This window comes from Merops nubicus, unplaced genomic scaffold (genome assembly GCF_000691845.1).
Source record: "Merops nubicus isolate BGI_N331 unplaced genomic scaffold, ASM69184v1 scaffold6230, whole genome shotgun sequence".
NCBI lineage: Eukaryota > Metazoa > Chordata > Aves > Coraciiformes > Meropidae > Merops > Merops nubicus.
Genome location: NW_008582093.1, coordinates 48,993 through 61,569, shown reverse-complemented (window position 1 = coordinate 61,569; position 12,577 = coordinate 48,993). Strand labels below are relative to the sequence as shown.

General features: G+C 36.2%; 1 protein-coding gene across 1 annotated transcript in view; it reads left to right on the top strand.

Moving 5' to 3' along the window:
• LOC103769307 (DNA excision repair protein ERCC-6-like 2) overlaps positions 1–11,647 on the top strand; it is a gene marked incomplete at its 5' end in the record, with an annotated part of 19,748 nt that extends 8,101 nt beyond the window's left edge. The window contains 2 exons of the mRNA XM_008936496.1: positions 8,706–8,893; positions 10,684–11,647. Coding sequence (XP_008934744.1) covers positions 8,706–8,893; positions 10,684–11,647 — 1,152 coding nt within the window. The remainder of the gene's footprint in view (positions 1–8,705; positions 8,894–10,683) is intronic.
• Positions 11,648–12,577: the final 930 nt, after the last annotated feature.

Below are 12,577 nucleotides of genomic sequence, written 5' to 3'. Positions count from 1 at the left end.
GGGAAAGGCCCGGGGGGTTAAAAAAAAAAAAAAAAAAAAAAAAAAAAAACAAAAAAAAACAAAACCAACTAACAAGACAAAAATGGAATTGGGACATACTGAATGATTTGAAAAACTGATGATGTCCCATGTTTGAGGTAATTTGCACTTTTTAATGTGTGGAAAAGTTATTAGTCACAAGAACTGGTACTGTACCTGTTGAGTGTGTGGAGGCTCTCTTTTTTTCGGCAACTGCATGTTTTCAACTGAAGTTTACTTAAAGTTTTACTGAAAAGAAATGTACAAAGACAGCCATTCAATTGAGGATTAATCACTATGGCAACAGAAATGTGGTGACTGAAAAGGGGGAGGATGTATTCTCCCCTCAGCTTCCTGCCAGCTGTCATATTCAACCTCTGTGGCATGAATTCAGGCCAAAATATAGACTGTGACCAGCTCTAAGAAACTATATCTGTATTTTTATAAATTCCTACAAGAATCGCACTATAAAAGAGGGCTTAATCCTCTGAATTGGATGACAGACATTTGGCACTCTTGCCAGTGTTTGACAGAGAAATAACGGGATGCTTTGTAGTAAAACCTGGATTAATGGTAAAACCCTCTTTATGTTATTGCAATGTGGTGTAAATGAGAGAACTAAGCATGCTGTCAGCCTAGGAAAAAACGTGCCCTTTGTATCTCCAATGCAGATTTAAGTGCTGCTGAGAATACTGTAAATACAAAAGTTGTGTCATTAAGAACTACTCTTTATCTTATTTGTGTTACATTGACATTTTGTAGATTATTTAAACAAAGACTTTCTATCAGTTGCAGTAACTCAGATTGCAGTGTGTCTTCACAGCTTTCAGATTCAACATGTTTAGATAGTTGTTTACAAAGAGTATGGTTTTGGGAGATAACATTCCATTACCCTTGCTCTTCTAGGATGGGAAATGCTATTCAGCTTTAAAATGATGTTCCCAAGTGATTGGCCTGTAATGCTACTTTATTAAGTTTACAGTCTCAGTTTACAATGGAATTAACCATTTCACTATAGCTCCTGATAGTTTGTTGGTTTGTTTGAGTTTTTTTTTATTTTAAATGCAATCAGTTCATATGTGGTATTTTGCGAAGCATGTAGTTGCATCTTTGTTACCATGCATGTACACAGCTTTTGGTTTTGGTGGAGGGGTGAGAGAGTAAAAGAAGGTAAGTGCAAGCCCACAGGCTTCTACTGGAATAAGTGTTTACCTGAGCTTTGAATTCTGAGACAGGGTGGTTATCTACTCTCATTCTCAACAGTAGCAATAACAAACAGTTGATTTATGATGACGTTTGTGGTACAAGAAAGTGGTAGTGGCTTAGAAGGAATATTTTTTGTTAAAGGGTCAACAAATTAGAATTTCTCCCGGTAAGAAATTCTTGCTTTGTTACCTGATTGGAGAAGAAACAGACTCAGCAATAAATGTAAAATAGACAGAACAGAATCCATCCTCAATTGACCTGGTAATCAATTCTCCACAACCAAACAAAAGGTTAGAGTTTATGGAATGTCCGTGGTCTTAGTTCCCAGAAGCAGAAAAGACAGATACAACAATCAAGGGAATATAACTACATATTATTCTGATAAAATTTCTTTACTTTCATTGGCAGTTTCTGTAGCATGAAGATATTACAGGTATTGGTCTGCTGTGATACTGTAAGATATTAAATACCTTTGTAGTCATAGCCAACATCCTGACTAGGTTTGTTTAGTTCATAAAGTTTAAGTATAAATGTGATTGTCTTAGAATATTCTAAAATCTTAAGGTAGGTTAGCTTCATTTTGAAGACAATTGAGGTGCTGATTATTAGCTAGATAAGTACCTCAAAATCTTATTCTGCAGTCCTGTTTTGTTAGAACAGTAGAGTGAGTCTGATTTTCAGTTAAGAAAGTTACATTCAGAGGAAAATTAATATCTGCATCAGAAATAATTCTAGAATATTATAAGATTCAGATTTATTTCAACTGTGGATTGTATAACTCACCGTAACTCTCAGAAGTACATAGGTTTGTTCAGTAGTGTGTCCTTTTTAAGTAGAAAAACAAGTCTGGTTTGTTTAAGAATCAGCTGAAAATAGAGGCAGTCTCATTATTTGATAACTTTTTTATTATCTTGACTACATGGACCTTATTTTTAGAGAAACTACATCAAGTTCATGTGGCATTATACTTGGGCTTTCTTGGCAAACAGAACAGTTGAGGAAGAAATTCTTGTTTGATGTGCATGTTTGTAGAAGAGAGGAGGAGACAAGACCACAAAGAGTTGGGTAGCAAACATTTCAGGGTATTTATATATGTCCTGATAAATAGAGAAAACAGGTAAAATGAAAACAGTATCTAGAAATACCACATATCCAAGAAAAGCATATAGAAGGGTCGTAGTAATTCATACATGGTATGGGAAAAGCTCACAGGGGGAAAAAATGAACCAAAAAAAAAAACCCCAAGAAAACTATAAAGGTGAAAAAATGCTAGCTGAAATAATTTAGAATTGTAGTTTAGGTGGATAAATTCACTGGGATGTTGTAAGTAGCACCTGATCAAAATTCTAACAGTCACCCAAAACTGACTGCAACTCACAATCTATCTGGAAAGTCATGTGGTTTCTCAGGTTTTGAGAGGAGTGGGAAAATATAAAATAGAATATAGCATTAGGTTTTGTTATTTGCTTGTAAGCTGTGTTTTAACAGCACAGTAATACTGGATGCACTGTGTTTTGTGCTTTTGTGTAGTTTAGGTGACTGCAAGGCAGCTAGAGATTTGAGAAGGCCTTTCTTGTTTGTTTTAGAAATGAAAACAAACAGTGAAACTGCAATGGAAAGTATCATGGATACCTGGCAGCAGTGGTTTTACACATACTGAAGAGAAGGGCCTGTTAACACTGCTGGGTTGTGAGCAGGGATGCCAGAGGGGTTACTGCTGACTGTAAGCTAATGTCTGGCAAGATACCACAGTGATACTTCAGGTGCTCAGGCAGTAGAAGAGAGGAAGATGTTCATACACTCTACAGCTATGGCTGAGGAATGCGAACGTTTTTCTACTTCAGATTCTGTCTTTTGAAGGAAGTTCATTGTCCTCCCGAATCTGGTGACTTGAGGAATTGCCACAAATGTGAGACAACTTAAAAATCAAATATCCCTGCATCAGTCTCTTTTTTTTTTTTTTTTTCTTTACTCATCTTACTCCTAGCCTCTTATTCTCCCATACGTTTTCAACTTACTGTACTTAAGAAAAGATGATCATTGTTCTTTTGGCTTGCTTGAAGGGCCTAAAGAGTTGAGGAGGGACAAAGAACAGATACTGAATTTTGCACTGTTAAAGATGGATGAAAATTGGTTTTAATAGGTGTGTACTATTTTTAAAACTTGTGTAACTATGCAGCAGGTGACAGATTGTTGCTTAGAGCAAACAGATCCGAGAGTTGTTGCAGATTCAAGATGGAATCCCCAAGCAGAATTGACTGCTGCATCGTGGCACTTAACTTTTTGCTTAATGCTCAGCTGCATGTCTTCGTTGTTCTTGAAGAGTGTTACCCTGAAATGTGAGCTGTGTGGGACTTCAGATATTCAGATGCTGCCATTTTCACTGGACTTAATGATTACAACCTATATGTAACTCAAAGAAATGGAAACTCATTATTGGTATCCAGACTTTGAAGTATGCTTTTAAGAGTAAGAGACATAGACAACAAAAGAAGGAATGGAACAAGAGATCTGTGGTGGGAAGATAAAATAAATGTATGTTAAAAACACCACAGGCTAAATGGAACACAAAGGGTGAAAATAAATACTTTCTTTGGAGTATTTTTCATGTTTGGTAAGAGTCTGTGAGTTTCCCGAATACTGTTTTCTGCATAGCTATGTGATAATCCCCCTTCTTTCCTGTTATAATATATGGAGAACCGCTTTAAATTGCAGTAATGAAAGGAGGGATAGCATAAGGAAATAAGTGTAAGACAGGAAGGAGTGGCTGCGCTTCTGCATGTTGTTTTCCCAAGTTCACAACACCACCTCACAATTTACTGTATTCATTAACTTTATTTCTTCCTATTTACTGGCTTATTTCTGTAATGTAACATCTTGTGATTTTTTTTAATCACAAAAATATTGCCTTCTACTAAACAAATTGTATCTGTGGCCTTTGTCTTACATACATGCCTTTGAAAAGAAACTGAGTGTTTTTCCGAACTTTGTGTGAAGATTTTCTTGACAAAGTGGAAGTGCACAGAGTTGATTAAAGTAGCAATATTGTTACATTCAGTAATTAAATTAACTTTTTTAATTTTTTATGTCATAGGAGTTATTTTGCTGCACCTTTTTGTCCCCATCAAGGTACTTGTTTGAGAAAGGAGAAAATGTGAAGAATGCAAAAATATATAATGGTTTTACAGATTATTCAGTGTAGACACACTTAATTTGTCAGACAACCAGTAAGTATGTGGTCACATGTAGTGAAACTTTACCACTGCTTTCATGATTGCTGTCAATCATTTTGTAAAACTTCTTTTAAAATATGTATAGCAGGTACTGCTAGTAGTTATTTCTTTAACTTTGTGTCACATGTATTTCAGAAAGCTAATGAGACCATGTGCTATGCAGTACGTGGCAAATATGTTTTAATACACAGTATGTATGTATGTAGTGATATAATGTCTGGCAAGAATGCTTTTCAGTTTCTGCTCTGTGATTTTAGTTGTTATTGGAAAAACTTGCCCATAATCATATTTGAAACTTTTAAGCATATTTACATTTTAGTGTGAGAGGAATACATACTATTACTTATTTAGGTCCTGAGTGGAATCTTAATCCCAAGAGAAAGAATTTGTGTTGCTATTTGTGCCATGTGAGGATTTTTTTACTATTTTACTCCTCGTGTTAAATTGGTTCATGTTTTTCAGTAGTTATGTGGCTGAACCATAAAGCAAAGCCAGACTTGCTCTGTGGCAAAACAGTTGGATTTTGGTTTTGTTACAAAAAAAACCCCCACAACTTCTCTATATCTTCTTAATTATCCTTTCTTTCTGTTGAATCACTGTTTCTTTATAGTCCTGAGATATGCTTATGGACTTATCAGTATCATCTTTCCAGTTTTCCAGTACTGTTTCAAAATTGCTGTAGTCAGATTGTATATCTTTAAAATGTTCTTTCAGAAGTTCAGCAACACTTTTACTTAGGTAATTATACCAGTTAATGCACAGTACTTTAAGTTAAACAGTGATGATGTGCACTTCCAAATGCACAGAATGCTTCTTGTGTTGAAGGATTTTTTGTTTCTTTTATTATTCCATTCTTCAAGTTGTAACATTCATGAATTCATAAAGGGTCTGACATAAAATAATATAGATTAAATGTGCCAATATCAGTAGTGTAAGAACAAGAGTTAGAGGTTCCTAGCAGAATAAAATTGTATTAATTTCAGTGTGGGTTTGTGTGAGTGTCTGATGCATGTGACATACATGATAGTTGATGTGAACAAGACCAGTGCTGTAAAGTCAACATGGGATTTCATGTAGGAGTAAATAAGTGACACACATACACAATTTGGTAGAGAAAATGTTTTATGAACAGAAAATAGAAAGCTGTTGAAAGGAAATTTTCATTGTGAAATAGATTTCAATTGGTTTATTAGAAGGGAAATATTAAAAGATAATTGGAAAGAAATCAGCCATCAGAATGAAGAATCAAGGAGAGTAACATATGAAGTCAAGTTCAGAGGAAAGCAAAATATTGTGGATTGTTGACAGTGCTGGAACATTGAAGTTTTTATTTTTTTAAATATTAGCACTAGCAGAAGGATACAGGGAATATTTTCATCTATATGTGTAAAGCTTACCTCTTCTTAGAGCTTCATACATATATCACTCAGAGTAACAAACTTCATATTTGACCTTTAGCGAACATGGAAGCATCTCAAGAAATACTTAAATAAATGGTTTGGTTTTACTGACAAAATGTTTATCGTTTTTAAAAAATAAATTATTGGCTTTGGGAGTTGAGAACTGGATTTAAGTTGGCAAACTTTCAAAAAGGTTCACAAGTTCAACAGAGCCAGTTGTGTTTCAGCCTAACTGGGTGCCATGTAACCAACTGGCATTGCTCCAGAGAGCTGAGATAAGTTTTTTAGGGGTAACTCATAGTGACCATGGACTTCCACTGGCATTAGTTCCTGCAGCACTTGGAGTTAACTTGCTTATGGTAATTTTTTCTACATCAAGGAAAAATCTTTGAGCAGATAATTTAGGTAGAAGAGCTCTTCATGTGTATGTGGGGTTATTTTGCTGTTTTGTTTTCAAGTTTAGCCGTGTGGGCAAAAGTACTTAAAAGTTTTGTACTTCCAGAACTAAATATGCCATTTATGAGTTCGTTTGCAATTAGTGGTACTTTTTACATTAATTCTTGTTCTGCAAAGACAAGCATTTTTACAACTTTCAGTGTGTTTACAACATTTGGCTTTTTTCCCAAAGAGATTTTTCATCTTCTGTGTTTGAACAGATGTGTAAACCAAGGTATTGCTGCCTCATATACTTTGGTCTTGTTTAATAAGAAGTAGGTGGATGCACATTTATGGGGGTTTAAAATGCTTTTAAGACAGGCACTGACCAGGTTAGGCTTCTATTCTATACATGTTATGCTTGCTTGAATTAAACTGTATTATCCTGATTTCCTGACAGAGTGACACATACACTAGGTCTTATTGTAGTGAGAGATGAATATTTTTTCTTGCAAAGATTCCATCAAAATAAATATATTTTAAAACTGCCTTTATTTTCTTATTTTAAAATACATTTTCCGGATAAAGTTCTGCATTATCCATGCGTGTTTTAAAATAAAATTGGTAAACATCTTAAATGTATCCTTAACTGGCAAGATAACTAGAATATTTATGCTGTAGATAAAATCTGTGAATTCAGTCTTAATTTTGTTATTATCATCATAAATTATTGGGAGAACAGGGTTTTTATCTTAATTGGGACCTTGGTTTTAATTTTGTGTAATATAAATTTTAATAATGCAGTGAAATTTTGGTCTTTGCAGTTGTACATTTACCTTAAAGAGTGAAAATTTGTGTCTGTAGGTCCCTTAATATTAACATCTCTCTTTGTATGCTAGTTTGAGTTTACTTGCCAAAGTAATGGATTGAGAACAGATGTGAGATCCTAAAGCTCAAGAACTTTGTGAACAGCCCAGGGAAATAAAGGAAGTGGAGATGGATCAAATAGGAACACATTTGGAAGAAACACTAGATACAACCCAGATTTTGAACTGCAGATCACAAGGTGTGAACACAGCTTGTGTTTTCATCTCTAAAGCAGTGTTAGTAGGGCAACTGAAGATATCACTAAGCATTTATTCTTTCCCTTGATCTTATTTTGGGGGAAAAAAAGTGGCTTTTCTTCTTTTTTTTTTTTTTCCTGGTTTTCCCTACTCTTCAAACATATTCTCTAATTTCTGTATTTCCCATGCCTTGCCTTTTGGCAAAGGGAAATTTTGTCATGAATTTGTGAGAATTTCTGAAAAATTACTAAGGTATAAATAGGATTATATTTTTATGCAAGACATTGACTTTGAGCACCTGATGAGTTGATCTGCAACACAGCTTCTTGAATTTTTTTAAAACATCTAGATTTTTATGACTATTACATGTAAAATTTGCAATCTTAAGAAGCTTCATGTGACCATTAGTGTTTTAATCTTATAAGTATTGTAATGAAAGTGTAATGTGTAATAATTTTTTCTGTTCCTTTACACATGAGTATAGTGATACATCTTCCAAAAGTACCTTTACAATTCTGAATAACTGTGTGTTAGAGATTGTGATACTGAAAAAAATTGTTTACCTGAACTTTGGTATCTTTGGAAAGTGTTGTGATTATTTGTACTCTTGAGTGTTAGATCGCTAAAGTAACTAAGAGTTATGAATATGCACTGTGCAAAATTTGTGAAACGTACATTAACAAGCAGGAAACTGTGAATCCCAATAATCCATTAATCTCAATAAAGTGATCCAGGAAACTATTATGTATCTATTAAGACTGTAAGCTATTGACATGAGCATTTTCTATTTTGTAGGAATATTTGGGGGTTGTAGCTGAAATTTGGTTCCTGTGACACAGGATTAAGTGTTTGTTTAACTCCTATTTTTGCATTACATAACATGCAGAGGTCTTTCATTTAGCCGTGCATTTAACCTGTTTGGAAAAACACCCTACCTTAATTCTTAGAGAACCAAGACTTGCCTTCAGTATCCCTAGAAGTTTATGACTGAGTAGGGAGTCTACTCTGCAACTCTCCAGCTCAGTATTAGAATCATAGAGTCATAGAATCCTTTAGATTGGAAGGGACCTTCAAGATCATCAACTCCAACCATTGAGCCATTAGGGCTCTAAAGTCCTCTGCTAAAACAGATCAGAATCTGTCAGGGCTGGAAGGGACCACAAGGGTCACCCAGTTCCAACCCCTCTGCCATGAGCAGGGACACCTCCCACTAGATCAGGCTGCCCAGAGCCTCATCCAGCCTGGCCTTAAAGACCCCCAGGGATGGGGCCTCAACCACCTCCCTGGGCAACCCATTCCAGGCATTCAAAGCATTGAGTGCTAGCTAAAAGTGACAGAATTGGGCACAATAGAAACAATTATGTCAGAGACACAGCTGTTTTAACAACTTCTATGTCTCATTTTCCTAGAAAAATGAAGAAACCCCAGAAGATGACATAGCAGACAAGAATGTTAATAAGGGAGGGCAAGAAATGGTGGCTAACAGTAATCAGCGTCGCCTGTACCTTATGCATCCTGTGACCCAGAAAAACAAAAAAGTACACAGAGTAGGTTCAACCACTTTCTTGGTTGGAAAGACACCCGAAGGAATCCGCAGGTGAGACTCTTTTGGTGAGATGCAACTAAAATTCTGACTTTGAAATTAACCCTCTGGGCAATTGCTTTTCCCTTTGTTTCAACCATACTTGGGGAATATTGATTATTTTCCATGGCAAGAGCAGAACTAAGGGGAAAGCTCCATTCACACCATAGGTGGAGTATGACAATTGATAAAATGAATTGAATCCACAAATGATTTTAACATGTCAGTTTAACGTGTCATATATTACATAGCTCTGCAAATATCATCACCACAAAAGTTCATGGTATGTGTATCATGCAGTACTACAAATCAGTATTTAAACTGGATAGAAACAAGAAATTTTATACTGTGAGTTTCTGACTACCTACTGGTTTTGCCCATCTCATTGATATTTTTTAGTGTTTCTTTTAATGTTTTATTCCCCCCTTCTTTTTTGGAGAATAGTAATTTTTCTGTCTCCTTGTTTTCCTTTTTTCCCGGAACTGTTGCTTTTCTTAGTATAAATACTTAAATCTCATTGTATACAGATAGAACTTTAATAACAATAGCCAGATGACAGGTGGAAATAGAAGGTAGAAAGCTGTAAACTAACTAGGCAAACCTACAGAACTGGGATTTGGTATATGTTTTCAATTTGGCCTTGAGCCAATTAAATTACTGTATGAGTTGGTATCTAGGTAATACCTGTTCAGTAATCAGTGTTCAGGGTATTGAGTGCTCAGAGTATGTTATGTTAGCCAGCTGGCCTCAGCTATCCAAACTGTTACTGTTGAAGTGACAGGCTTGCTTACTGAAAACTCTAGATATTTAAGAGTCAGGTAGAGGAGAACCCTTTGTGCTAGAAATATGTATAATCATAGTTATCAGTAGTTTGTTGAGGTAAAAGTTTCAAAGGCAATGAAGTGACTAAGAATGTTATTGCAAGACCCTAAAGCCGTCATCTAGCAAAAAGCTTAAGCAGCTTCACTCTTAAACCTTAAGCAGGTCATCTGCTAGCACCTGGCTCATGGTTAAACTTGGTATTACATCTGGATATGCTGCGCAGTGAATGAGGATGATGAGATGCCTCAGTTTGTGCTGTAGTTGTAAGGCAGAGTGGGAAGCTGTCTGTAGTCACCACATACAAGGGGTATGGTTGGAGGTAGCCAGTCAAGTGGTGTTTGAGGCCAAACAGTTAAATCTGGGTGCCTATTGGAGCTCTCAGACAGCAAAGGCAACAGGTTTCATGTTCTTTCTCTGAAAAGCGAGCATAAGCCCGGCTCTCCAGCCTTCCAGCTCCAACCTGGCCCTAGACTATGGCTTACTCAATTAGGATGATCTCCTTTAATTAGAGCGTGGCACGGGACAGTCCCTGTCTCCTGTGAATGTGTTTATCCAGCTCTTGTTTAGCAAGTCCTTTAAAAGGAGTTTGAGCAAATATGTGTTTTTTTTTCTTCCCCACCTTGCCACACCCTTCCCCCCCAAAGAAAAAAAATTAAAAAAAATTTCAACTCTCTGTCCATCTGCAACCTTTTGGTAGCTAAATACCTTCTGAAATCCTGTCCTTTGGTACAATATCTGCACTGAAGGGTAAGTATTGTAAACTGGGGAAATCACACTGGAGTTTGGGATTCAGAAATCAGTTCTTCTAAGGCCATTCTTTCTTCTCTTTGCTAATGAAAACAAGCAATGCTCCTAACAAGGAGGTTACTTTTAGCGATTATATTCTCAGATATGTGAAGTAGGTGGGTTGAATTAATTGGCTGAAAGATGCTTTTGTTTCAAGCTAAAGGTGCCAAAGCATTTTTCCTTCTTGCTAATTACAGGAGACAATTTGAGGAAATGGCATCCCACTTCAATATGCAATCAGTGGAGGAACTTGCAGAACATATAACAAAAGCTACATCAGAAACAAGGCAGAAGATGTTGAAGGAATTCTACATTTCCAAGCACCCAGAGATGGAGTCGTTCTTCTCAGCCGAAGTACCAGTGCAAGCTTCACATGGCTGTGAAGAAAGAGAATTGGGTACAACACGCTCTAGAAAAAGAAAATCCACTGTTAATTCTGCAACATCTAAGTCTCGATCTTCATCGGGTAAAGAACTACTTCTGAGCAGGACTACAGAAACACAGAGCCATGAAGAAACAGAGCAGCTTCACAATGACTCCTGCTTGCAAGATACGTGTGTTGATGCAAAATATAAACAATCACCCACAGTTGCTACTCAACGTATCGAAAGGAGAAACAGTCAGGCATTCAAGGATTTTATGGCATCTGGCTTATTAAGCAGTAAATCAGAAATAATTGAGGTGCTGCCTGTAGAAGGCTGTGAAGGACAGCAGGACTTGGAAGGAACACAGCTGCCAAGAAAAAGATCCCTGTCTCAGTCAGAAAACGGGGGGAGAAAAGCTGAGACTTGTAAGAAAAAGTCTTTTGTGGACTTACTTGGGGATACCTCCATTCTCAATGACCTCTTCAGAAATGATGGAAATGAGCTTACAGAATCACCAAGAAGATTCACTGTGGGGCAAGCAGAAAAATCAAAGGAGAGACCAAAAGATTTCTGGGACATGCTGAATGAGCAAAATGAGGATAGCCTCAGAAAGCTCACAGACATAACAGTCATAGAGAAGCTATGTGAAAGAACAGCTCATCCCTCCACGACAGATGAGAGAGAGGTGTGTGAAAGTTCTCTCTGGAAAAAAAATGAAAATTTTCTATGGAAGAAATACAGTCCAGATGATTCGCATGAACCATCCACTGCTACATCTTGTAATGTAGTAAAATGAAAGCTTTCTACATGAGTTGCACTATGGTTATTTTAGTTGAACATTAAAATATGCACAATTTCAGCAGTATGCAGCAGAACATCTTACATCCATGAAACTGAAGGCAAAGTGATGAATTCATATTTATGGTTGATAGGGACTTATATTTTACAAATGTGAATATATATGTAATTATATATGTAATGTGTAGTATATATGCACATAATAGTGCATATGTATTACGTATTGTAAGCTATGATATATTAATTTTAAATTAAACTTTTTAAATGTCCTGAATGCACTTTGCTTTCTGGTATTCTGATTATATTCTTAGACTCAGTAGCGGTACTAAGTAATTTTTTCGCCCTTACATTTGGACAGCCTCAGTTATCTCAACAGAATCTAGTGGTATTAACAGTATTTAGCAATGGTATTCCACAGATTTGATGAGCTACTGGAGACTCGGAGACTTTTTGAAACAGGGAGGATGTCTTTGTGTCTAACAGCCTTTGATGGATTGATTTTTAAAATATTCCTTCCTATTTTTATAGACTTTTGATATGTCTTAAAAATTCTTTCCAAGGTATACTGAGGGGAGAGAGAGGGGGTGTGGAACTTGCTGGATCTCATTTTTATGCCAATGCTTAGTATACTGCCAGTATTTCAGAAAGGAGGGGTTCACCTTGCCAGTTGTTGAGAATGTACAATACAGTATGTATGGAGTAAAGAATTTCTACATACAAGTTATCATGTTACTCCTGAAATGCTGGCTGTAATAAAATGTCCAAATGAAAACTGTTCTTCACGGACTGGAGGAGTGGTTATAAGATAAGCAGTGTCATATCTCATTTGTTGAATAGTCTGTCACATTTGTCAATGGCATGGGATCATGTGAAGATGTAGCTTGTCATAATACATAACCAGAGGAGTCCAGGGATTCATGTTGCTCTG